The sequence below is a fragment of the Bos indicus x Bos taurus genome, chromosome 1 (assembly GCF_003369695.1).
Source record: "Bos indicus x Bos taurus breed Angus x Brahman F1 hybrid chromosome 1, Bos_hybrid_MaternalHap_v2.0, whole genome shotgun sequence".
Taxonomy (NCBI): Eukaryota; Metazoa; Chordata; class Mammalia; order Artiodactyla; family Bovidae; genus Bos; species Bos indicus x Bos taurus.
Window position 1 is genome coordinate 64,087,847 of NC_040076.1, and position 26,224 is coordinate 64,114,070.

Below are 26,224 nucleotides of genomic sequence, written 5' to 3' on the forward strand. Positions count from 1 at the left end.
AGGCTGTGTCTCCCTGAGAGGACCCTAGCTCTGAGGAAAAGGTGCCCATATTAGATGACCACCAGTTTCTGGAGCACGAGTCCAGTGCTTCTTCCTCTGCAGACCAAACCAGAAGTGAAACAGGAGGCCTGCTGGTGCTGCCCTGTGCAGGAAAGAGGTCCCCCTGTCCTGGGTAACAGCGGGGGGGACAGGTGCAAGTGTAGCTTTGCTGCACAGGGGAGGAGGTGGGTGGCAAATCCCCAGCCCTGAACAAAGTCCTCCCTGATTGCACTGGCTGCTCTAAAAGCCATTCTCCATGCTTTAGCAACACTGGCTTTTTCTTTTTTTGTATAATGTATCTTTTACTACTAAACCTAAAGGACTGTGGACCAGTAGCATCAATATCACCTGGCTGATTGTTAGAAATACAGATTTGCTGGCCCCTCCCCAAAGCCCACCTAAGCAGAAACTGCATTTTTAAAAATACATATATGGCCTTTATCTTTCACAGCAGTTCTAGGTTCACAGTACCCATGTGCCCCAGCTCCCATGGGTGCAGCCTCCCCCACTATTAACATCCCACACCAGAGTGGTACCTTTGTGACAATCAGTGAAGTTACGCTGACACATCACTATCACCCAAAGTCCCCAGTTTACATTATACATCATTCTTGATGCTGTACATTCTATGGGTTTTGACAACTGCCATTGCATCTACCATTACAGTATCATACCCAGTCTTTTCACTGCTCTAAACATCCCCTGTGCTACAGGGAAGTCTGCTCAATATTCTGTAATAACCTAAATGGCAAAAGAATTTGAAAAAGAATAGACATGTGTATATGTATAACTGAATCACTCTGCTGTACACCTGAAACTAACACAATATTGTTAATCAACTATACTCCAATATAAAATAAAAGTTAAAAAAAAAGTCCCCTGTTCTAGAAGCTGCTTTTTAAACAGTCCTCCAGGAGATTGGTATGTATAATAAAAGTGTGAGCAGCCCTGGCAGAGACTGTGTCACTCCCCTTCTTAAAATCCTTCCATGGCCTTCCAGTCCTCCAAATAACTTCCAGATCCCTGGCCTTCGAGCCCGAGCCCGTAGAGTCTGGTCTCTGTCTCCCTGCTGCCCCAACACTGCGCGCCTTCACTTCTTTGCTCCTCCATGTCCCTCGCATACTGCTCCTTCCACCTTCACCCAGCTCACTCTCACCACCCTCCTCCCCTCTGGCAGGGAAACATCGTGTTTCTTGGTCATACATTCAAGTGATTGATTCATCTTCGTCTTCATGCTAATGACTGTAAATTCCATGAAGGCAAAAGCCAAGTCAATTTTGCTAACAGCTTGTCCCCAGGACCAAGAAAAGTGTCTTGTACATAAGAAAGGCTCAGTGTTTGTTGAATACACAAATGATTAAACCAGAAAATGAGTTCCCCGCCCGCTGACTCATCCTCATCTTTCTGCATTTGTCCAGGCTAGTCTCTGCCCAAGTTCTGCTGCTGCGACCCCCACCCTCTACCATAAAGCCTGCCCGCCTTTCCCAGGTCAGGGGCGCTTACAGGCAGAGCCAGGCACTTCTCTGCTTTTCACTTGTTTGTGGATTAATTACTTGTGCCTTCTCCAGCTAACATACTCACATCTCTCTTTGAGAGTAGGAATCTGAGGCTCAGTTTTTCAAGGTCCATCTTTTACACAGTAGGTGTTCAGACAAAAGAAGCTCAGATTCCTTTGTTGACTCAGTATAGCAACAATAAAATCTGGATGTAACTGTACAACAAGGTGCTTTCCAAAATACCTTTCTTTAGCTCAAAGTTCATTTCCTTCTATTGGCCTCTAATTTTTGTGGTATAATTGTTAAAGTCTTGGTTTTAATTTTCTTTTTATGCTTTCTCTTTTTTTTATTGTTTTTCTTTCTCCTCACCCCTCCCCCACCTCTCTCTCTCTCCTTCTTTCACAGACACACACACACACACACGCTTGCACACACACCACATTTCTAGGAAGCCTGTAAATTTACTTTTAAATCTTTTAAAGCTCATTTAGACTCCCCAGAAGACTCTAAATTGGGAATGCTGCCTTCAGCTACCCAGGAAAAAAGTTGTAACCGTTGGAAATATTACTGTCAAATATATGCAAAATCTGATGTTTAAATTGCAAAACTTGAATCATGGTTCTCTTGCTTCAGCAACAGTGTAAAATAGCAATTTCACAACAGAAAATGTATAAATACCTGCATTGTAGTCATCTTTTTGCGACTGTGCCCACACCCCTGTGTCCCCGCCACCGCCCCCACCCAACCCGCGAAGTCATTCTGGGTGATGGCTGCAGTTTAAGCAAGCAGAGCTTAAGACAAGATCCTTTGATATTTGGTTCTTTGAAGACTAGGAAACTGTGCAGGAGGCAAAACCTCCTCTTTATTTTGAGGAAACCAGGTGGTATGCTGCTCAGCAGAAAAGCAGATCTTTTATTTGTTCTGCCTTCTAAAAAAAGTCAGAGCCACCCTGTCAGCAGAATCAGCACCACCCTTCCCAACAGCCCCCCAAATTCAGCACCTGAGCTGGAAAAAGTCTCCAGAAGTCAAAATACTCTTTGTAGGACGCACTTGAAATACCTTTGTAGTAAGTTAAAAGTAACTCAAAATATGATCTGCACTAAATCTGATACTACCAAATGTCAGATGCCAGCATTGACAAAGGGCATTGGCACCTAGAGCATAAAAGTAAATATTAAGAGAAAATTTTAATATGAAAAAGATTGTATGTCACCACTACTTTCTTTTCCCCCTTCAACTTGGAAAGATCATCACTGTTCAGTTTTAGAAGCAGAGGATATTGTGTTGTCTCATGGAAATGTAGCTTGGGAAGCAGAGCCCAAGGCCAGTGTGCCCTCGGTGTGTCACAACACGTAAATGAGCATCTAGTGGAGGAGATCACAACTCTAAGCTGTCCTTCTGAATTGGCTTTTGGTTTTGTTAAAATAACACGGCTCTGCCTTTCCTTTAAGGTCTGTGTTCCTGAGCTAGCTTGGCCACTGGCTTGTTGTGTGATCAAGGACAGGTCCTTTAACCTTTCTGGACCTGTTTTCTCATCCCTAAAATGGACTGAAATACCCTGAATGTCCCTTCCCTCTTGCAGGGTGGCAGAAGGAGACAGCACAGAGAACACCATGCCCTTTCTCTTCCAAACCCCGAGGTGGTAGACTCAGTCAAGTTCCTGGAAGTTGCTTACCTGAACAGAAGTAAAAAAGACCAGTGAGCACCAAGAGCTGAGAGAGCCAGAGGCATGGGCGCTTGGGTGGTAGTGTTCCCCACTTCATTGTGTGACCCATGGCTTCTGCTGGTGAGGATGGAAAACAAAAGCAAACAGTTTCAAGCCACGTGAGAACTGGCACCTCACAGTTTACACCAGGCAGGGCCGGAGACAATTCAGTTGCCTCCCGCACAGAGGGTTCGCCTGTGATGTTTGCAAAGCACACTGAAGAGACGCTGGTTGGAGTACCTGGGTATGCAGACTCCTAAAATTAAAAGACAGGATTTATCTTCACAACCTGAAAAGGAAAAAAAAAAAAAAGGTCATCCAGGAAGGAAGGAAGATTGGCCTACCCTGGGTTGTAAAACCTCTTGGTTTACTGCCTAACATGAGTCAGGGACTGTAATCTGAGCAACCTCTAAATCACAGCACAATCTTAAGGGGAAAGCAAGACTTGACAGACATTTGAGGAAGTGACCCTGCCTTACACATGTTCCGAGAACCAACCACCGGTCTCCTACTGCTGGGAGATGTTGAAGGTTATTAAAAACAAGGAGAACTAAAGGCCCCTGGACACCAGCCAGCCAACGCATGAAAGCTCTGACCCTCTTCAGAACATATAGAGAAACACAGAGCACCAGGGAGGGCGTATTTTGTCCAAGGCAGTACTTAAGTCATGAAACTATTTCTTTCTTACTATATTAACACAGAGAAACAAATGTTTCTGTTTTTAAATGCTTCTACATAAAGACTGTGTCTTAAAGCGGTAGAGGATTTCAATCAGTGGAAGAGCATCAGTAAAAGGGGAAGAGAAAAGACATACGGAAATCATTACTTGGTTATATTATGTACTACAATGTGAGAAAGCTGATTTTTTTTTTAGCAAATATATTAAACATTAGGAATAAAAATGAAAGCTGTGCTTTGATGTGATCCTCTCAGATTCCAGCAGAGACCCAGTCTGGGTGCTACCCAGATGTTTGGGACCCGTCTTGGAGAACCACCCCAGGGCTAGTCTGTCAGCCACACCAGATTGTCTTATCAGCCACACTGTATTTTAATCAGAATTAGCCTGGATTCACTTATTCACCAGAATTTTACTGGTTTTGGAAAACTCAGATTCAGCCTGAAAAATTAATATTTTCTACTATCTAGGGCCATAACTGATGCCCAGGCTGTGCTGGTGGCTCAGGCAGTAAAGAATCTGCCTACAATGCAGCAGACCCAGGTTCAACCTCTGAGTCGGAAAGATCCCCTGGAGAAGGAAATGGCAACCCACTCCAGTATTCTTGCCTGGCGAATCCCTTGGACAGAGGAGCCTGGCAGGTTATAGTCCATGGGGTCACAAACAGTCAGACACGACTGAGCAACTAACAGTTTCCACTTTCCTTTCCACTTTCTAGAGTCATAACTCTGATAATGATTCTCCAATATGTTGGAATAAGAAACCCCCAGAAGGCCCTCTGGGGGGAAAGGATGCATCTTAGAGGTATGTTTGTTTAAAAAGCAGTCAGGTTGTTGGTAACTAGATCCACCAAGCTATCCCCATATTAAGCTAATAATAAATGTACTTACTTGCCAAAGAACAATTCCTCTTGTATTAAAAACCGAAGTATGAGGCTCCACTTCTGAGATGTTCCTTTCTTGCCGTCTTCAAACTAATGGCAACTCACTCGGTTTTTCTTTGGGTGATATTTCACAGAGGTGGCATTTCCCCTCCCAACTTCCTTTTACTTGATAGAGAACTCTGATGTTCAGAAATGTTTAAGTCCAACCAGGGGAAGAGCATAGTGTTCTTTATGTGCAATTTGAGGAAGCTCCCTCTGCTGTCCTGTTTTGTCACTTCCCTTCAGATGGTATCGCAGATTGCACAGCCTCTCTCCCTCACCTGCCCCAGCAGTGCCTCAGGGTCAAGGGGGAGAGGAAACTGCACTGGGCCACCTAGGGGAGAGGTTAGAAAGGTGCCCCATAGTGGGAGGGGCCGACACATCAACTTTGGGGGTAGACAGTATTTGAGCCATAAGGCTGGCTGCTTCTGTGCTTTTTCAAGTTTTGTTTCAGCACGCAGAATTACCCCTCCCTAGTTACAGTCATGCCGTAGCAGGAGTGGGCCATCCATCTCATGGGTAGTGGAAACTTTGGGGGAGTGCCCAGCTTACAAGACCACTCTTACCTACACTGCCCCCTACCCCCACCATCTCTACAGAGTGGCTGGACAGTGTATCCTACTAGCCAAGTGGGACAGTAACCCCAGCCACCCTAGCCTGGTACAGTAAGCCTCAGGTGAACACAGTGACGGAACCAGAGGGTGAGCTGAGGAAGCTTTTAGTCCTCCCCCGCCAATTTCCAACCAGCCTGCTACTCCTGTGAAGAGTTCTAGAGCATTTCATGGGAAGGCAGCCAACCCACACTGGTCCAGTGGATCCCTTTTGCACCCGTGGAACCTGATAGCACTTTATCTGGCCCATACCTTTCTCTGTTTGCTTCTGGCACTTGAGGCCTCTCTGTTGCCTTCACATCAGATTCTCTGGGAAAGTCTACACTCAAGCATGTGCAACTTGGAAATATGAGGGACTTAGAACCAGTGGGGCTACTCTTGATCCAAAGGGGCTGGAAGATGATGGATAACCGCTTTCCATTTTCATCACCCAGATGGGGAATTGAGAGAGACATTTCACGAGGCTTTCCAGAAGGTCCCGGTGAGATGGAGTACCAGTTGCCTGAAGCAGAGGCCAGCATGGTGAGGCACCCTTGTATTGGCCTTTCTTTCTTCCCTGTGTCAAATCGCCCTGTCTTATACCACCAGACTCACATCCCCAGTCATCTAGGGCTTTGTAACTAGCTTTGCTTTCTAGAGAAACTAGGCTTAAGGCAGGAGGGACTTCATGTGGTAGACACACAATGGCTTCCCGTCTAAAATAACTGAGTAAAACAGAAAGGTGACTCCATTTAGAGGAAAAGAAAATGATAGGAGATGTGACTGATATATGAATGTGATAAATGCACTTGGCTTTGCCCCTGAACAAAGTGATCTCTCTAAAATGGAGATTCAGTCTAGCCTCTCTCAACCTTAGAACTGTTTCACCTCTCATGCAGATAAAAGCCAGGCTGAGCAAAAAACCGTTAACACAGGCAGGGTTGGGCTGGGCCAACTAGGGCTACTGCAAAGTCTTTGCATATTGAGTACTCAGGGTCCAAGGTGCTAGGACAGCTTTTGTTGTTGTTATTTAAGACAGCTTAGGTGCGGAGAAAACCTTTCCCACGGTGGACTCTTCTGTTGCCAAAGAAACAAACCCACTTTTGCATTAACAAAAATTTTCAGGAAGTTGTATCTTTGGTTTTTCTAACAAGACTGGTTGCAATCTCAGCAATGAAGAGTCACAAGAAGCTCTCTGACCTCTGTTTCAGGTCAGTTCCCCTGGGCAACTACCTGGCAACCAGCACCCTGATTTCTGCCCTGGACTGTGGTTGCAATGAATTTCAGCCTCTCTGTGGAGCCTCTCTGACTCCCGTTCTCAGCTTCATTTAAATTCATCTGTATAGCCTGCACTCAGAATGGGGTGGCCAGACCTGGGCTTTAAGACTGTGGTGCTCCCGAGTGGTGCCACACTCTGCTAAAGCTGGTGGTAAAGGCCATCGGTGTGAGAGTGGTAATCTCTTCTTCTTTGTACGCTGTCACATTCTTTCTGATTCACGGAGATGGAAATCACCAGAGTTCTTTAAATGAAAAGAGAAGTGGACATTCAGCGCTAACTCTGATCTAAACTGAGGGCTCTTTCCCTGTTGCCCACTGCCCCTCTCCCTTCTGCATTTGGGGCTCTACTTTCTGCCTGAAAATCTTAACTTCACCATAACCCCCTGTACCGCCTTTCCCATCCTCTCTGCCCATCCAAACATCTTCCTTCCCTAAAGGGGTATTCCAAAAATCACTTCCTCAAGAATCTCTCTTTGGCTCTTCTAATCCCCATCTGCTCTTTCCCTCCTCTGAGCTCCTAATGTCTGTACCACTCCTTTGCCACATCAAGCCAGTCCCCCCAAATTTACTGAGTGCCTACTGTATGCCTAGAACTGTATCATGTGCTGTGGATGCAAAGGTGAATAGAATGGGAGAGAGAGAAGAACAAGATGGACAGACCCTAAGAAAAAGAAACAAACAATCACAGAAAAAGACCCAGGGCATTCTAAGGCTGCAAGATGGTGAAAATGCCAACAAAATATTAGGGAGGTATGAGTGGAAAAATGACATGCCACGGCCAGGAATTATCTTCATTATCTTTGCACATGAGCCCAGACCTTTATTGAAATACTACATTCTGTTTCAAACGAAATGGATCCCGAAAAAAAGTAACAAACAATAAGAAGAAGAATGTTAAACTGGGCAATTCAGAGAAAAGAGCAAACAGAGGAGAGCTGAGATATTTTTAAGATTGGCCAAGGGGATTGGGGGTTCTTGATAATGATCTTTCACTGCCTTGAGGTGTTCCTGTTTATTTGCTTTGAGCTTTTAATGGATGTAAATGAACTTCACTTCTGTGGATGACCAAATTAGAGAAAATAATCTTAAATTAAAGCCGGCGATTTGGTTGTATTTAAGGAAGACTTGGTTTGTGTGTGTGTGTGTGTGCGTGTGAGATGAATCTGGAAAGGGCAACTTTCAAAGGCACTGGGAGTGTAGTATTGTACTGCCTTTTCAGTCACTTCAGTCTGTATCATACTCAGGCTCCTCTGTCCGTGGGATTTTCCAGGCAAGAATACTGGAGTGGGCTGCCATGCTTATTACTTGATCCTTTAAGAGAAGAGACAGACCCTGTGTCCACTCGAGTTCTCTGCCTGAGGGTAGGGGCCTGCTCTTGAATCCTGGCCACTCTGTGATGATAGGACTCTGGGGATTAAGAGTCGCCACAGACACTGGCTGCAGTCCTCCTGCCCACACTGTCCATTAGAGCTGCTGGCAGAGTCAGCACAGCTGCCCTTTTCTCAGTTTGTGCTTCCCTTTCCTTGCTCCCCCAGAAACATAGAAAGGCGCCATCCAAAGGCTGTCGAAGGAGAGGACGGAGACGATTTTGGTGCTCTCATAATGGGACATGTAGCTGTCATGATATCTAGCTCAAATAAATGAACGCTTAAGAGTCAAGTCAGCCCATTAAAGATTTTTGGGGGCTGGTGCACTGGGACGACCCAGAGGGATGGTATGGGGAGGGAGGAGGGAGGAGGGTTCAGGATGGGGAACACATGTATACCTGTGATGGATTCATTTTGATATTTGGCAAAACCAATACAATATTGTAAAGTTTAAAAATAAAATAAAACTAAAAAAAAAAAAAGATTTTTTTATTTAATTGGTAGAAAATAGCTTTACAATTTTGTGTTGGTTTCTGTCGTACGACAACTAGATTCAGTCAGAATTTATATGTATATATAGATATATATATATACCCCTTCTCTCCTGAGCCTTCCTCTCCTTCCCCTATCCCACCGTTCTAGGTCATCACTGAGTGCCAGGCTGAGCCCATTAAAGAGACTGAACAATAGGGCATTTACTTCTTAAACACACTAAACTATTTAACCACCCTAAGAGGCACGAAGAGTTGGACAGGACTTACCAGCTAAACAACATCAACAGGAGGAAGTAACCACCTTCCTTTACCCTCCCCTTCTTCTCCTTCCTCCTCAGCTTCTTCCCTTTCCTCCTCTTTCTTCTTTCTGGCATATTTTCTTGAAAAGTGAAATAGATAGCTGCCCTCTGTTTCTTAGTGACATAGTAATCTAGGGGAAAAACAATCTGTAACCAAAGGTCATGGTCTCCTATTTCAAAAGAAGGGGGAGGGGTTGGGGGGAGGGGTTGGGGGGAGGGGTTGGGGGGAGGGGTTGGGGGGAGGGGTTGTGGGGAGGGGTTGCAGGGAGGGGAGTCGTCTAATTCTATGCATGAATTAAATTAAACAGAAATTGCATGGCTTGACTGGAAAGAGGAGATTTATCTCTCGTCAACTCTCCCCAGAAAGGGCAACATTTAAAGTACACCTTGCACAGACACATTTACCTAGAGGAAATCTGGCCACTTGTGGCCCCATTTACACAAGGATGCCGGAGAAGAGCAGAATTTATTTGATGCATGAAGAGTCAAAGCACATCCTCACATTGACTCCCTCCTGATTCTGGAGCTGACTTCACTGGCATCCACAGGGGGAGGCTGAGGGACTCTCCAGCGGCTGTTACCACTAGGAAACCTGCCTAAACCAGCTTCCTTTGTGAAGTCTTGGTTTCACTCTCACTTTTTAGATTTCCCACCCCCAAACTTGAGCTCTCTCCAAAGATCAGTTTTAGGAATGAATGCCAGAGACGAAGGGTCAGGGAACTGACACCTCATCAGAGGATAGGAGGAGAGGGCTGAAAGATGTCCCCTGATGAGGTTTTCCTTTACCTATAGTCCCGAGGATTCTTCTTGAAGCAAAATGAGCAGACTCAGGTAGGTTAGCCTAGTCTGATGCTGATGGAGGGATGGTGGAGCAGAGGATGGGAGAGTGGGGAGGGAACTTAAGCAAGGCTACCCAGGTGTTTGGCTTCAGTAGTTACTTTCCATTTCCTGGAAGCTATATTTTCACCCACTGAGAGCCAGACTTGTGGGCAGTGAAGTGCTTAGGATGAGCCTGTGGTCAGAAGCACCAAAAGTCCATTGCAAACTCAGGAAGGGGAGTGTGGGGACTCAGCTGACCGGCTGTGGGAAATCCCCACAGAACTGGGAGAGGCAGAGGGGCGGGGGCCATCTGGTAGAAAATGTACCAAAGAAGGTTTCAAAATCTACGTGGATCTCCAGATCAAAGGTTGGGAAAAAACAACTTACAGAAGCAAACGAGAGCACTCCAGAGACACGGGGAAAGAGGGTTGGGCAGGAATGTGGACTTCCCCCAGGTCTCTTTCTGTTCTGCTTAGGAGAGAAGCCACTGCCTGCTCTTAAAACACCAATTTGTATCCACTTATCTCTCCATTCAGTGTCCCCATCCCCACCTTCTGCCATATTTGATTACTGCCTGCTTATTAGAATTACAGCACATATCTTGGATCTTTCTTTAAATACGACTTTTATTTATTTTTTCTCCTTTTTAAGCATCAGAATTTTTTTTTGTATTTTTTTTCACTTTTTTTTTGGAGGCTAATTACTATACAATATTGTATTGATTTTGTCATACATTGACATGAATCCGCCATGGGTGTACATGTGTTCCCCATCCTGAACCCTGCTCCCACCTCCCTCCCCATCCCATCCCTCTGGGTCATCCCAGTGCACCAGCCCTGAGCACCCTGTATCATGCATCAAACCTGGACTGGCGATCCGTTTCACATGTGATAGTTTACATGTTTCAGTGCTATTCTCCCAAACCATCCCACCCTCGCCCTCTCCGACAGAGTCCAAAAGACTGTTCTATACATCTGTGTCTCTTTTGCTGTCTCGCATACAGGGTTATCTTTACTAGCTTTCTAAATTCCATATATATGCGTTAGTATACTGTATTGGTGTTTTTCCTTGTGGCTTACTTCACTCTGTATAATAGTAAATATGACTTTTACACTGTCATCAAATGGAGGGCTCTTGTGGAAGGAGTATGAAATATTTTAAAAAATCAGGCTCAGCAGGTTCAGAGCGTTAATGAACTCAATGTTTAGTCTATCATATCATTTCAAAGTTTGTGTGAGTGGCAGTACAGGGAATGGAAGAAGCCCTGGACTGAGAGCTCCAAGACCATGGCCTCCTTTAGAGAAGAGTTCAGAGAAGGCTACTTCTCTCTGCGTGTGACTCAAAGGAACTCTCTTCACTTAGTTGGGCCTCACTTTCCTCACTATAAAGTTACAGGTATGCAAATATCCCTTCTGACTCTGACATGTTATGATGTAAACTTTGCTCTTATGTACATATGGATTCTATTTTTAAAAAGTACTTTGGGACCAGTGGCCAGAGAGCCTGTTTTCTTTGATAAACATCTTCAAATTCTTCTCCAGCCTTCTTTAAAATCCTCCAGGAGGACACTTGATTTCCATTGCGCAAATCTAGTACTCAGTCTTTCGATGAAGTGTTTGGAAATGATTCAGTAAGACAGAAAAGGAGAAAGCTTAAGACCGTGACCAGTCTTCTAACCCAGCGACAGGCCGGACTGCAAACTAACTCACGCCTCCACAATGAGGTCGGGCTGAGCAACCGTGCATCACTCGGGAGGAAATATCAACCTAAGTCTGCGTCTTTGTTTTTACTTTTACTTTTTTTAAATCTTTGCTTCTCCTCTGAACTAGCTGTTTGGGTTATTTCTGGGCTTCTGGAAATTTTAGTTTATCTTCTTATTCTTTTAAAAAATAAGCCCAGATATAATTTTCTCTAGATGCCCCCTTCTGTGAACCCTCTAAGCTGATAATGTCTCCCTCCTATTTGCTGAGCTGGTACCTTGAACATTCTCCTTGGTCACAGTGCTTGTGCCTCAAAAGCCTCCTCTATCCCTGTGATTCTTGCTCTACCTCAGTAACTGCAGTAAGCGCCTAGCAAAGTATCTAGCATACTTTATATGCTGTAATAGGGTTCTCCAGAGAAACAAAACCAATACATACATGCAGAGAGAGATTTATTTTAAGGAACTGGCTCATGTGATTGTGGAGATTACCAAGTCCAAAATCTGCACGATAGGCTAGCAGGCTGAAGACCCAGGTTGAGGTGATATAGCAGCTCCATGTGAAGATAGTCTGCTGGCAGAATTCCTTCTTCCTTGTGTCAGATCAATCTTTTTTCTATTAAGGCCTTCAACTGAATGGGTAAGGCCCACTTACCATGGAAGAAAATTAGCTGCTGATTTCCATGTTAATCGCATCTTAAAAATGCCTTCACAGAAACATCTAGAAAAATGTTTGACCAAGTATCTGGGTACTTTTTCCTAGCCAGGTGAATACCTAAAATTAACCGTCACAGATGCTCACTGAATCTTCTGAAGTGAGTTGATGCTGCAGGATATGTGACCAGCCGTTTTTGGCTTCCTATTTCTCCTGGCCTAGCTTTCTTCTGTTTTCTTCTAAAAAGCCTCTACTTCATTTTTTATCACTTTAAATCATTTTTTAAAAATTGTGTTAAATTGTGTCCTATTCTGTGGTACATTTTTCTCTGAAACTTTTTGTTATTTTGCATTTGCTGCACAGGTCAGGGGCCCTGTCTATTAACCATTTCCTGTTAGCTCTATCTTTCTCTCTCTTTCTCATTAAAAAAAAATTTTTTTTAGCTCTCAAGATTTCATGAGGCATGGTGGCATGGTATAATACATTCAGGCCCCTGAAGTGATGAAGGTTTGTTTAATCTCCTGTTTTTCAACTATCTATACTTCTGTTTTCTTTCTGTTGAACCAGCCCTGGCCATGGTGTGGCTGCAGAGGAACTGACCATCAGGGCCTCCTAATTACTTTGTATCAACATGAAAGGGGGGTTATTTTAGAGGCATTACCTTATTTGAACATTTGGATCCAGTTGTAGTAAGGACACTATTACAAATGACAGAAATGCTTACAATGTAAAGCTTAGTGATTAAAAATAGGATATAATATTGTATATACAAAATGACCCCATTTAAAAAAAATGTGCATAAAGACTGTATCAGTCTTTACAGTTTGAGTGGTAGAATGTGGGCTTTTTTTCTATGCTTTCTAAAATTTCTTTCTACACGTAATATGTAAAAATTCTTAATATGAAAGATTAAAAGTTTCTCTTTCTCTCTCTCCCTACTCCCTGCAAACTCTCCCCTTAGCCACCTGAGAGATAATTATATAATCATTAATAACAATGTAACATGTATCCTTTCAGTCATTTCACACACAGGCATGCACACACACACAGAGCTCTTTTTTTTTTTTACATAAATAAGACCATGTATATCCCTCACTCTAAAAGCTGATTTTTTGATTAACAAAATGTCTCCAGTTTCTTCCCCTGTGAACCTAATTATTTACCCCAAATCTACTGATTTAAATGTCTACCTTTTTGGAAAAGTTTCATAGTTATGCCCTAATTTAGGAGAAGGAAACACATTCTCCTCTCTAAATAGAGGTTATTTCCAATTTTCTGCTGAGAAACAATTCTGCAAAGAAATCCAGAAACATTTATCTTTGTGAACACATGAGAGATATATTTTTAAGAGATATTTCTAAAAGATTTCTCAGTTTTTCTACTGGAAGTATGCATTATTTTTTTTAATCATAAAAAGAACTTTTTATTTAAAAACAAAAAATGGAAATCAACAGCCTAAGATGGGATTCCTTGCATGGGTCCACTCTTATGAGAGCGGGGTTGTGTTAGGGCCTAGCATCCACGTGGTAAACAGCAGGTGTTTAATGCCTGTAGCAAGAAAGATAAGCATACAGAGATCATATAGTGTTTAGAATATCTGCATAGAATACCTGCAGATAGTGTTTCTAATTCTTTTCAAGAATTTATTCAGGCAAAAATACTCTTAGTTTTCCTTTGCTTTTATTTATTATCAGCATGAAAATATTCTATTCTGCGACCAAATAAATGACAAGAGTTAAAATTAATCCTACCAACCACCCTAAAGAGGTCGGTACTATTATTGCCCCATTTTATGGATGAGGGCCCAGAACCGTTACAAAGGCCACTCACGCAATCAGCACCGTTTTCCGAGATCGGGGCCACACACTATTCACTGCCCAGGGGAGCTGGACTGGAGGAAAGGCCGAGGCTTCACGCCGGGGTCACTCCTGAGTCCTCGACAGGGGTGAGGGTGGGGTGGGGTGTTGGTGGCGGAGCGGCGCCATTTCCCGTCGTCCGTGCTCCGCGGCGTCCCCGCCCCCACCCCCACCCCTCCCCCCGAGCCGAGGGGACGGTTGACGCAGCGGGCAGCTGACGCTCGAACAACTGCAAGCGCCGGGCACCGGTCCGGGCCTGTGGAACCTGAGCGCGATCCGCGGACGCGGCGCTCCACCCCGCTTGGTGCTCAGCTCTCGGCTCGCGCCGGGGTCCGCGCTGGGCCTCCTCGCACCCTGACTTCCCGGCGCCCGGCCCCGCCCTGGGCTCACGAGCGTGACACCCCTCCCGGCCACCAGGTACCCCTCCCCGCGCTAGGCCCCGACACCCGCGCTCCTCTCCCGGCGGCTACCGGTCCCGCCCGCCCTTCCTTCCCCCACCCTCCCCGCCCGCATCCCGTCCCGTCCCTCGCGCCCCTCTCCCGCGGTGACCTAGGGGCCACCCTCCACCCCTGTCGGGGCTGAACCTGTACCCTCCCCCGCTCAAAAAAAAAAAAAAAAAACACGCAGAAGACTGCGGTGAATCAACTGCCCAGATCTCCGTTTTGAATGTAAAGTTCGGGGACGAGACTGTCAACTGGAAAATTTAAGCGTGTAAAGAACAACAGAGTTCTGGAAAGCGGGAGGCCACAGCACGGTGTAAAAACTCAAAAGAAAATTTCTTACAGGGTGAGGTGGTCGTCGCCCACCACCCCCCAGCCTCACTTGAAAGCCACAGAAACACATTCGGGTGGAGCCAGGAGGAATTACAGACAGGAAGCTGAGGACTTCAGAAGAGGGTGGTGGTGGTGGTTTAGTCTCTAAGTCGTGTCCGACTTTTGCGATTTCATGGACAGAGGAGCCTGGCAGATTGAGCCTCATACAGCCTCATACAGCCAGAGCCTCATACAGTCCATGAGATTCTCCAGGCAAGAATACTGGAGTGGGTTGCCATTTCCTTCTCCGGGGGATCTTCCCAACCCAGGAATCGAACCTGGGTCTTCTGCATTGTAAATGGACTCTTTACCAACTAAACTCCAAGGGAAGCTCCTTAGAAGAGGGTACAGGGGGCTTAAAGATCCGTCCTCAGAAGTCTAGAACTAAGCTTGGTCTATGAAGCTCTCAGCGCAGGACGGGAGCCCAGGTTGCATCTATAGCTCCCCGCTACCTCCGCACCCATCCCTGCAATACGATTTACCGTGGGAAAAATTGAGGTCCTGGAAGGAGGTAGCTTGTCCATCATCACACACCTGATTCTGAGCAGAGCCCGGACTGTTAGCCCAGAACTCCAGTTCCTAAGCATCATTTATAAACATTAAAATATGTAAGTCAATTTTTTTACAGATACCGTTTCTGGGCCAGGAAATTCAGTATGATCAGGAACTCGATAATGGGCTGCTCAGTCTGTCCTCATCATTTTTCTCAGGTGCTTGCCAACCTGCACCTGCGTTCCCTGGGCTACAGCAGTGCAGCTGGAGCAGGACTCCCTTAGGAAGCCCAAGGGTTTGAACTTAACCCTGAGCAAATAGGTTTTAGGTAAGAGGAGGAGAGTGAGACATCTTGGATGGGGAAAGAGCTGGAGCTGAGAAGAGAATGAGCTACTCCACCAGCATTTCAAAGTGTTTTCCTGGCCTGGTGAAGTGGAGTGGATGATAGACGGAGGACACATAGTGGAAGGCTCTGCCGGTGAATGCTACAAGCTGTAGGGCACAATGGGAAACCAGGACTTTACTGGGGGTTAGGTTGGAGAAGACTCTTGAGAGTCACTTGGACTGCAAGGTGATCCAACCAGTCAGTCCTAAAGGAAGTCAGTCCTGAATATTCATTGAAAGGACTGACGCTGAAGCATTAGTGCTTTGGCCACGTGATGGGAAGAACTGACTCATTGGAAAAGACCCTGATGCTGGGAAAGTTTGAAGGCAGGAGAAGGGGATGACAGAGGATAAGATGGTTGGATGGCATCACCAACTTAATGGACATGAATTTGAGCAAGCTCTGGGAGTTGGTGATGGACAGGGAAGCCTGGCATGCTGCAGGCCATGGGGTTGCAAAGAGATATGACTGAGTGACTGAACTGAACTGAACTGAGATTCATGGAGAGAGAGAGTGTTAGCTGCAACCCCAAGACTCTACAAGTCAAACATTTAGAAGGAACACAAAATTTAAATACTGCTGTTGAAGATTGTGGGGAGAAAGTACAATATTCTAGTTCAATTAATGGAAAAATCATTTCCCCTGGTTGTGTATGAATAATAAAAAATACTACTTATTATGTGCTAAACACTGTTCTAGGTACTTTATAAAGATTAATTCACTGGAACTTCCCTGGTTAGGGAACTAGATCTCACATGCTGCAACTGAGTTTGCATGCTGCAACTAAAGATTCAGCATGCTGTGACAGAAAGGTCCCATATGCTGGAACTGAAGTTCCTCTGTGCTGCAACTAAAAGAATCTGCATGTAGCAACAAAGATGGAAGATCCCACTTGCCACAGCCAAGACCTGGCGCAGCCAAATAAATATGTTTAAAAAGAATAACTAAAGTTATTTTTTAAATTAATTCATTTACTACTCATGACCAACCTATGAGGTTATTACTGTTTGTGCCACTGCCTTACAGATATGAAGGGTAAGGCACAAAGAGGTTGCTCAAGGTAAGTAGGTCTGTGCTGAGGTGAATGGCCCCGAAGCAGAAGACTTGGATCCCAGTGCATCCGTCTGTTGCTTGCGTGAAGTTACCCTCTCTGGCCCTCCGTTTTCTTATCTCTGACATGCAGACTGTCATCCAGGCCCTCTGATGAGACTGAAGGTGCAGGTGCTTTGCGAACAGTGCCTCGTGTTACCAGTGGAAGGTTAACGTTTACGAAAAGGAGGGATGCATTCCAAGGCCAAATTCAACCAAAAAGAGAAAATGGTTGATTTGCAGAATTTAATGGGCTTGCCACTCACAGAGAGGCAAAGATAGGGTCCTAGTTAGTCTTGCCTAACTTGACAAGACAAGACAAAGTTCTGATCTTGCCTGGGAAATCCCACAGACAGAGGAGCCTGGTGGGCTAGTCAAGGCTGAAAAAGACTTGGACACGACTTAGCTTAGTGACTAAACAACAACAACAACACAACAAAATGGGCTTATTCCACTTCCCATAGAGCTGTTGTGAGGATTAAATGATATGCCCTTAAGACTGTGCCTGCAAGGAGTGAGTAATCAGTAAAATGTGATGTGTGTGCTCCGTCTCTCAGTTGTGTCTTATGCTTTGTGACACTTTGGAGTGTAGCCCACCCAGCTCCTCTGTCCGTGGGATTTCCCAGGCAAAAATACTGGAGTGGGTTACCATTTCCTCCTCCAGTTGATCTTCCGGACCCAGGGATTGAACCTGTCTCCTTCATTGGTAGGTGGATTCCTTACCTCTAAGCCACCAGGGAAGCCCCAGTAAAATGCTGATAGGGCTATTATTTTTTCTAATTTTTTTTCCTCCCCATCCTCTGTGTATCTTTATGTTCCCCCAGAGACAGCTTCACCATGTGTGGGGCCCTGATGGAGAGGTATGTGGCAGCCATGGTGCTGAGTGCAGCTGGAGATGCCTTGGGATACTTCAATGGAAAGTGGGAGTTCCTCCAGAATGGGGAGAAAATTCACAGGCAGCTGGCCCAGCTTGGTGGCTTGGATGCCATAGATGTGGAGAGGTGGAGAGTCAGCGATGACACCGTGATGCACCTGGCCACAGCAGAAGCACTCCTGGAAGCTGGCAAAGTCTCAGACTTGACTCACTTGTATTCCCTCCTTGCTAAGCATTACCAGGACTGCATGGGAGACATGGATGGCCGGGCACCAGGTGAGAGCAGCTGGTGGAGGTCCTGGGCAGGTGGAGGATTAAAACAGACCCAAGGAAGTCATTTAAAATGTTGATTGGGGTTTAACTATAAAAGATACTAGTTTTTTATTTTTTAATTAATTTTTTTGCCACGCCCAGAGCCTGTGGGACCTTAGTTTGCCGACGAGGGATCAAACGCATGCCCCCTGCAATGCAAAGCAGTCATAACCTCTGGACCACAGGGGAAGTCCTGGGACATGAGTTTTCTTAGTTATGATAAAAATAGAAACCAGCTAAATGTTCTGTCATTTATTTAATTATGGTGACACATCTGCAGCCATTTAAAATGACACAGAAAAGTGTTTACTGATACGGAAAGATGTATATGAAGTAAAGTAGATTATGAAACGCTATGTATCTTATGAACCCATTCTCATTAAGAGTATGTATGTATATCTGTTGGGAAAGATCTGGGTGATAAGAGTATTTATAGTTTCCTAGTTTCCTTTCACTTATTCGTAGTTTCTAAGTTTTCTTTAATATCTATGAAGAAAAACTTTTTCTTTTTAAAGAAGACTGGAAACGGTTTTGTAGAGACTCTTTTTCTGGTTCCAGGTCTGCTCACAAGTGGTTCTTGCTCACTTTTTTATAGTCACTTGGCCAACAGCTGATGTGAACCACCTTTTCCCTGGTTCTTGTATTAGTTAGCTTGACCTGCCATAACAAAATACCACAGATTGGCTGGGCTTAAACAACAGGTATCATTTTCTCACTGTTTGGGAAGCTAGAAGCCTGAGATCAGGGTGTTGGTTTCATTTCTTCTGAAGGAATCCTTTCTCTTTGGCTTGCAGACCATGCTGTGCCCTCTCAGAGCACACATTCCTAGTGTCTTTTTGTGTGTTCAGGTTTCCTCTTCTTATTAGGACACTGATTAGACTGAATCAGGGCCCATCCTAACATTCTCATTTTAAAGTCATCACCTCTGTAAAAGGCCCATCTCCAAATACAGTCACATTCCGAAGTTCTAGGGATTAGCTCTTCAACATATGAATTTTGGGGAATACAATTCAGCTTATCATCAATACAGTTCAGCTCATAACATTTCCTGATGAAAAGCCCCTCCCACAAACCCAACAGCGTCTAAGTACCCTTGTGTAAGTAAGGCACAGTGCTGACCTGGGGTTTGGAGTTGGGGGCCTTCATCATCACACGTTTTGGCTTTCCTTTCCACCCAGGAAAGTTGGAGGAAGGGCTTGGTTCTCTCCTCCTGCCAGGCCTTTGCTTTCGTTACCCTGACCCAATTCTCTACCCGACTCTTCCCAGGGGGTGCCTCAGTGCAGAACGCCATGCTGCTGGAGCCAGACAAAGCCGATGGCTGGAGGATTCCCTTTAACAGTCATGAGGGTGGCTGCGGGGCCGCCATGAGGGCCATGTGCATTGGTCTCCGGTTCCCTCACAGCAGTCAGCTGGACTCACTGATCCAGGTGAGCATCGAGAGCGGCCGGATGACCCATCACCATCCCACAGGCTACCTGGGAGCCCTTGTGTCTGCTCTTTTTACAGCCTATGCTGTGAACGGCAAGCCTCCCCAGCAGTGGGGAAGAGGACTGATGGAGGTACTTCCGGAAGCTAAAAAGTACATTGTCCAATCAGGCTTCTTTGTGGAGCAGAATCTTCAACACTGGTGAGTTTGCAGGGGCACACTCCTGCTAGAAAATGGTTGAGTCTGTGTGCACACCTGCATGCATGTGTATGCCTAAAACTCAGACTTTTAGCAACCATCATCGGTCTCCCATCCAATTTCATCATCCACTGCATCCAGCCCCCTCCCCACCCTCCTGCTAAGGATTCTAAATACAGTCCCAGCTGTGATGGCCACCAAGGAGCCAAGTGAAGACCTCAGTGAGTAGGGCGGCTGCACTGCTTCCCTCATGTGTACGGATCCTGTTCTCCAGAGTTTTGTGGCTCTTCCTTTTCTCTCTTTTGTTTTTTCCTGGCCATGCCACACAGCATGTGGGATCTTCGTTCCCCACCCAGGGATCGAACTCGTGCCCTCTCCAGTGGAAGAGCAGTGTCTTAACCACTGGACTGCCAGGGAAAAGTCCCTGTGGCTATTCTTTACTGAGATAAATTTTCCTGATTATTTTCTGGAACTTGTTTTTTCATTGTTGTCTTGACAAACAAATAATATTGTGAAATCCTTGGTTAAAATGACCTAAAGATAGGTTTTTCCACCAGCTAATTAATAAGTGGTAAGACCGCATCTTCCCCTTTTTTGAATTCACTTCACATTGCCTTTCTTAGAATAAAAATGTCCAGAGGCTTTCTGCTGAAATCATCTACGGTCATGATGTTCTGAAGTTCCCTCTTAAAAAAAAAAAAGTAGCTGTATAAGGAGATGATGTGTTAATTAGGTTGATGGTAGTGATCATTTCATTATGCATATGTATACCAAATCATCATGTCGTACACCTTAAATGTGTACAATTTTGTTAAGAAAGTAATATAAAATAATAAAATATATGATGACAGACTAAATAAATAACGTTCACCCTTGAAAGTTGACACTTGACCTAATTCTCAACTCAGGAAAAACAAAACCTACATTTCTCACCTTTAACTTGCTGTATATCTTCTTTATGCATTAATAGCAACAGATATCGATGCCTTATTTATATCACTCCTTAGCAAAAATGTATTGAATGAAGGTCACTTAACATTCATTTTGATTTTTTATATCATATCATATTAGTTCTAGAGGTTGAAGTCATGATGGAACTCTCCCTGTTCACATGTCTTTCTGGTACCTTTCCTGATGGCTTTTGACTTTATTTTTTCAATTGACTGTAGTCTTTTTTTCTTCCTACAGGTCTTACTTCCAAGACCAGTGGGAAAAGTACCTAAAACTCAGAGGAATTTGGGATGGCAAATCAGCCCCTACCTTCCCCAAGCCCTTTGATGTGAAGGAAAGGGATCAGTTCTACAGTTCTGTGAGCTACTCTGGCTGGGGCGGCAGCAGTGGACACGATGCCCCCATGATTGCCTATGATGCCATCCTGGCTGCAGGAGACTCCTGGAAGGAGCTTGCCCACCGAGCATTTTTCCACGGTGGAGACAGTGATTCTACCGCTGCAATTGCTGGCTGTTGGTGGGGAGTGATGTATGGTTTTAAAGGAGTAAGTCCCTCCAACTATGAGAAGCTAGAATACAGAAACCGGCTGGAAGAGACAGCTAGGGCTTTGTATTCTCTTAGGTAATTACCCTAGGGAGAAGTGACATTCATTTCTGGTGGTTTCTTCTCTTGTGTAGTCCCTTTTCTACTGTTTCACTTTTTTCAAAGTCAAGAGTCTTAACCTTGTACTCAGGGAATTTTGAGGTAACAGTCCCTTGGGCACCTGTTACCCAAGGGAACATTGAAGCTCAATGTTTCCAAACTTATCCTGTCTTCACCAGCCCCTGCCCCAAATGTACCCCTCTTCCTATCCTGAAGAGTCTATTTCTCAGTTAATGGGATCAGCATTTCCCAAATTAGAAATCATATAGCCTCATATTTGGGTTTCCATTTTTACCATCTGATCTTTCACTAAGTTTTTTTTTTTTTTTTTTTCTGTTTGTTTCAGGTTGGGTTACCAAAAGTGGATTCTAAAACAAAGATCTGAGTGCAAGTAGTTTACTTGGGAGGTGATTCCAGGAAGGACTGTTAGGAGAATGGGGAAATGAAACAGGGAAGGGAGAGGAGTCAGGACAAGGTGTGTTGATGAGCAGGTTCCCACTGTAGGCACTTGAGATGCAGTCCATCTGGGTCCTTTGCATAAGGCACTCAGAGTTGTCCCACCGTCTTTCATCTGATGTTGGTGGAGGACCACTCCCAGGGGTGCTAACTCCCTGGTGCTTCCTGGCCTGCCTCTTGTAAAGCCAAACATGAGTGTCCCCAGGTTAAGACTCAGAGATGTTTGCAGAGGCAGGCTGTAGGGTGCATGGGAACAGTGAGGTGTGTATGTGGGGGTCCCCACAGCGTCTGCTAGATGGTTCTACATCCTGAATATCCTTCAGATCTGTCATTCTTTTACCTTATGGCACCACATATTTTTCAGCTGGATTTCTGTATTGCAAACTATTTAAGTCTGAAGAGATTCTGCTCCTATTAACAGCTGCACCCTCTAATTTCCTAGGTATGGCACTTGACATGGTGCCAGCTCGTTGTCACCTATTTGACAGTCTTTATTCTCCTCTAGACAGAATCTAGCATGGTGCCCAGGTGCACAAGAGATGCTTCGTCAACATATATTAAATGAATGTTGTTTATTAGCCTCCTGTCTGGTGCCTCTAATCCCAGTACTGCCTTCCGCATTGCCCTCCAGAGAGATCTTTACAAATACATAACAAGTCGATCATACTGCACTTGTAATCATGTACAATGAATACTTACCCCCTGCTTCTTCATTTCTGGGAGCTCTTCCTTCTCCTCTTTTACCGTCAAGTTCCAGCTCAAGTAGCATCTCCTTGATGAAAACCCACTCTCACTGTTCAGGCTCTTGGCCCTCTCTCTTCAAAACACCCACAGCCTTCTGTCTCCAGCTCTGTCACCATACTGAGCGTGTTGTGTGGTGACTGTGGGTCTTCTGAGGACCCTCTGAGGCTGCTTGTGAAGGCTCGTGTCTCACTCTCTTTGTGGTCTTCCTGTCTAGCCTACTGGAGACACTCAGTGTTTACTGTGGAGGTTCCTCAGTTGGTTTTGATGTGAATGCTTTGAGCATGCACTTTCTCTTGGGTTTAAAATGCCCTCTACTTCATAACTATTAGGAGTGACCTGTGCTGGCCTGAGAGAGATGGAGGATTTGAGGCCTGTGTGCTGACTTCAGTGAGACAGAGATCTCAACTCTGTATCTGAAGCAGGACTGCAGCAAAGGCATCAGATTTATCATTCTTTTGTATGTAAAGGGAGAAGAAAATTCCAAAGCTCTTTTTCTGGTTCAAAAGCTCTCATATGTATTTATATATTTCAGAAAACAGATGTGTTTTAAATAATGAAACTAGTACAGTAGATTCTTCAGCAGGACAATCAGAAATTGCAGACTTTTAGGTGTGGGGATTTACCATTTACAGAACATGGTAATAACCTCTTAAATGCAGGTGTCTTAAATCCAGGTGCACAAGAAGACTCCTCTGTAGAAATATTTTGATGACAGTTTTAGAATAATAGAAAACAGTAAATACATATTTACACAGGATTCTTGAACAGAAGATTAAGATGGAGACTTTTATGACTGTTTTTCAATTTCCCACTTGATAAAAAGTGACAGTACAGAATAGCCTGTACTTTTCTGCAGCTGTAGGAAAAAAAGGAAACATTTTTTCTGTGTCTTTCTGTCAGGAGAGCTTGCAGTATTTATTTATTTATTTGGCTGCACTGGGTCTTGCAGCCTGTGGGATCTTTAGTTGTGGCATGCAAACTCTTAGTTGTGGCATATGGGAGCTGTTCCCTGACCAGGGATCAAACCCAGGCCCCCTGCATTGGGAGCAGAGTCTTAGCCACTGGACCACCAGGGAAGTCCTCTGCCTGCAGTTTTAGGGTGGAGCACTAGAATTCAGTTAGCACTGACCAAGTGGCAAAACTGAGATGCTTAAACCTTGTAATATAGAAAAGGGAAGAAGAGCATTTTAGCCAGTGGATTCTGAGGCATGACCTGTTTTACCTCTATAACTGGTTTGATGAATTGTCTGAATTTAGTGGAAACACACATGGAATGATTTTCTTTTTCTCCAGCCACTGCCTTCGTATAAGCTGCTTTCTGTGCTGCTTAGTGTCATCTTTTTAGTTTTGTTAAAGTTGCTTTCCCTGCTCCTTAGTGTCATCTTTTTAGTTTTGTGTGGAGAGGGGGGTGGTGAAGGGTATTAAAAATCCAATCCAGTCCATCCCAGTCCAGATATTTTTTAATTTCAGCTTTACTGAGATATGAATGAATGTAAAATTGTAAGATATTTAAACTGTACATTGTGGTGATTTAATATACATATACACGGTGAAAGGTTTCCCTTCATCTCGTTAAGGAGCATATCCATCACCTCACATGTTTACCTTTTTTTGGTGAGAACATTTAAGTTCTACTCTCCTAGTAAATTTCAATTTCACAGTATAGTGTTATCAACCATGGTCACCATGTTTTCCATCAGATCTTCAGACCTTATTCATCATAAAAGTTTATACCCTTTTACCAACCTCCCCTTATTTCCCTCACCACCACTGCCCCCTAACCAGCCCCTGGCAACCACTTTTCTACTCTCTGTTTCTATTAATATGGATTTGACTTTTTTTTTTTTAAGATTCCACATATAAGTGGTATCACGTAATATTTATCTTCCTCTCTCTGATTTATTTTAGTTAGCATAATGCCCTAAGGTGCATTGATACTGTCACAAACATCAGGATTTCCTTCTTTCGCATAGCTGAATAGTATTCTATTGTATATATGTACTACATCCTCTTTATCCATTCATCAGTTGGCAGATACTTGAGTTGTTTCCTTATCTTGACTATTATGAATAAAGCTGCAGTGAACATGGGGCAGAGATACCTCTTTGATGCCCTGTTTTCATTTCCTTTGGATATATACCCAGAGGTAGGAAGCCCCATCCAGTTTGATCAGTTGTAAAACTTTAAGGTCATGTCCTCCTTCCTCCCGACCACAGTCAGTCCTGAGCCCAAAGGGCTTAGAGGAGAAAAGGGGACATGGATGCCTCTCTCATTCCTTGCCTTCCTCTTTCGGGGTTCCCTGTCTCCAGGGTTGCCCTAGACCAGCCTCACCAGGGGAGCCCTGAGGGAAAAGAGTCAGTTTCTGTCCTGAAGGTTCTCCTCATCCCTCCTGGTCACAGCAGAGGGGTGCAGGCTGTGCCCCCCCGGCCCCCTGCTGCTCTCTACACTCCGCCTGTCCCTCTCCAATAAGACAGATCTGGAGGCCGGGGAGGTTGCCCAGCACACGGCCGACTCAGGAGCAGCTGCCGCTGTCACCTTCGTGTGGTCGCCCTCACTCTCGGCCAGTACCCCCCCTCACTCAGCTGGTTGTGAAGCACAGCACTGCCTTCCTCCCCTTTCAGGAAGGAAGGGGAAACCCGTAGAATTTAGGATTCTCGTGATTTCTCCTTCAAACTGCTGATTTCCTGCAGAGGGAAGTGGGGAAGGGAGGTCTAGAGCAGTTCAGCTGCCTCCCATTAAGTCCTCAGGGATTTGTCGTTGCAGTCTCCTTAGAACGGGGCGGTGGAAGTATGTGCATGTGGGGAAGGGGGTCACGGCAGAGGAAGAGGGTGGGAACTTAGCATTTTTTGTTTTCTAGTCACATTTCAGCTGCGATTGGAGACAAGAGCGAGCATCTCTTTAAGAGCCTGTTCTATTTGCTCTGCAAATTCTCACTCTTCACAGCAGGCACAATTCAGAATGAGATCAGACTCTCAGATTCCTTTTTCTCAAAACCTTCTCTCCAAACTTGACTCAGTTGACAGCTTTGCTTCCTATTTCTCTGAGAAAATAGAAGCAGTCGGAAGAGAACAATTGTTACACCCATCACCTCTGCCTCCGCCCACCCACACCTGGGCTCTGCCTTCTCTCCCAACCTGTGAATGTTGGGGTGTGTGTGTGTGTGTGTGTGTGTGTAAGAGAGGGAGAGAGAAAGAGAAAAAGGAGGAAGAACCAGAATAAACAGAGGAAAGAGATAACAGACTTAATTATATGCATAATGTTAGAATAAATTGAGAAGATGACCTGAATCACAGTATAAACTTCTCATGCTGCTGCTGCTGCTGCTAAGTCACTTCAGTCGTGTCCAACTCTGTGTGACCGCATAGACGGCAGACCACCAGGCTAATCAGGTTAATACGTGTGTCCTGGAGAAGAGAAAAGATCATGAGTAACGTTAACAGGGATTAATGGTATTTTTTTGACCTGCTAAATGATGGCACTTCACTTGCTTTGTTACATGATGGCTAGATGTTCTCTGGAGAAGGCAATGGCACCCCACTCCAGTATTCTTGATTGGAAAATCCCATGGGCGGAGGAGCAGTAGGCTTCAGTCCACGGGGTCGCTAAGAGTCGGACACGACTGAGCAACTTCACTTTCACTTTTCACTTTCATGCACTGGAGAAGGAAATGACAACCCACTCCAGTGTTCTTGCCTGGAGAATCCCAGGGACGGGGAGCCTGGTGGGCTGCCGTCTGTGGGGTCGCACAGAGTCGGACACGACTGAAGCGACTTAGCAGCAGCAGCAGATGTTCTCTAGAAGTCTTGGCAATAAGTACTTTTTAATCTGCAAAATTAGCATTGGTCTCATCTCAGCCACCATTCTCCATTCTCAGTGGAGAATGAAATATTCTCCATTTTCTCTTCTGTCTCCACCCCTGCAGGGCGAGGTAATGTGTATCTTTGTAAA

At 44.9% G+C, this 26,224-nt stretch overlaps 2 protein-coding genes across 2 annotated transcripts in view; one reads left to right on the top strand and one right to left on the bottom strand.

The window, feature by feature from the left end:
• Window positions 1-8,940, bottom strand: part of CD80 (CD80 molecule) — a 31,143-nt gene extending 22,203 nt beyond the window's left edge. Inside the window, exons 1-3 of the mRNA XM_027527362.1 lie at window positions 8,835-8,940; window positions 4,807-6,948; window positions 3,211-3,529 (exon numbers count right to left, since the gene is read on the bottom strand). Coding sequence (XP_027383163.1) covers window positions 3,211-3,310 — 100 coding nt within the window. The 5' untranslated portion in view covers window positions 3,311-3,529; window positions 4,807-6,948; window positions 8,835-8,940. The remainder of the gene's footprint in view (window positions 1-3,210; window positions 3,530-4,806; window positions 6,949-8,834) is intronic.
• Window positions 8,941-14,074: 5,134 nt separating this feature from the next.
• ADPRH (ADP-ribosylarginine hydrolase) lies at window positions 14,075-24,372 on the top strand. The gene is made up of 4 exons (XM_027528668.1): window positions 14,075-14,312; window positions 17,498-17,823; window positions 19,126-19,486; window positions 20,672-24,372. Exons 2-4 carry the CDS (start codon window positions 17,511-17,513, stop codon window positions 21,057-21,059), a joined length of 1,062 nt encoding a protein of 353 aa, XP_027384469.1. The 5' UTR covers window positions 14,075-14,312; window positions 17,498-17,510; the 3' UTR covers window positions 21,060-24,372.
• The last annotated feature ends 1,852 nt before the right edge of the window (window positions 24,373-26,224 follow it).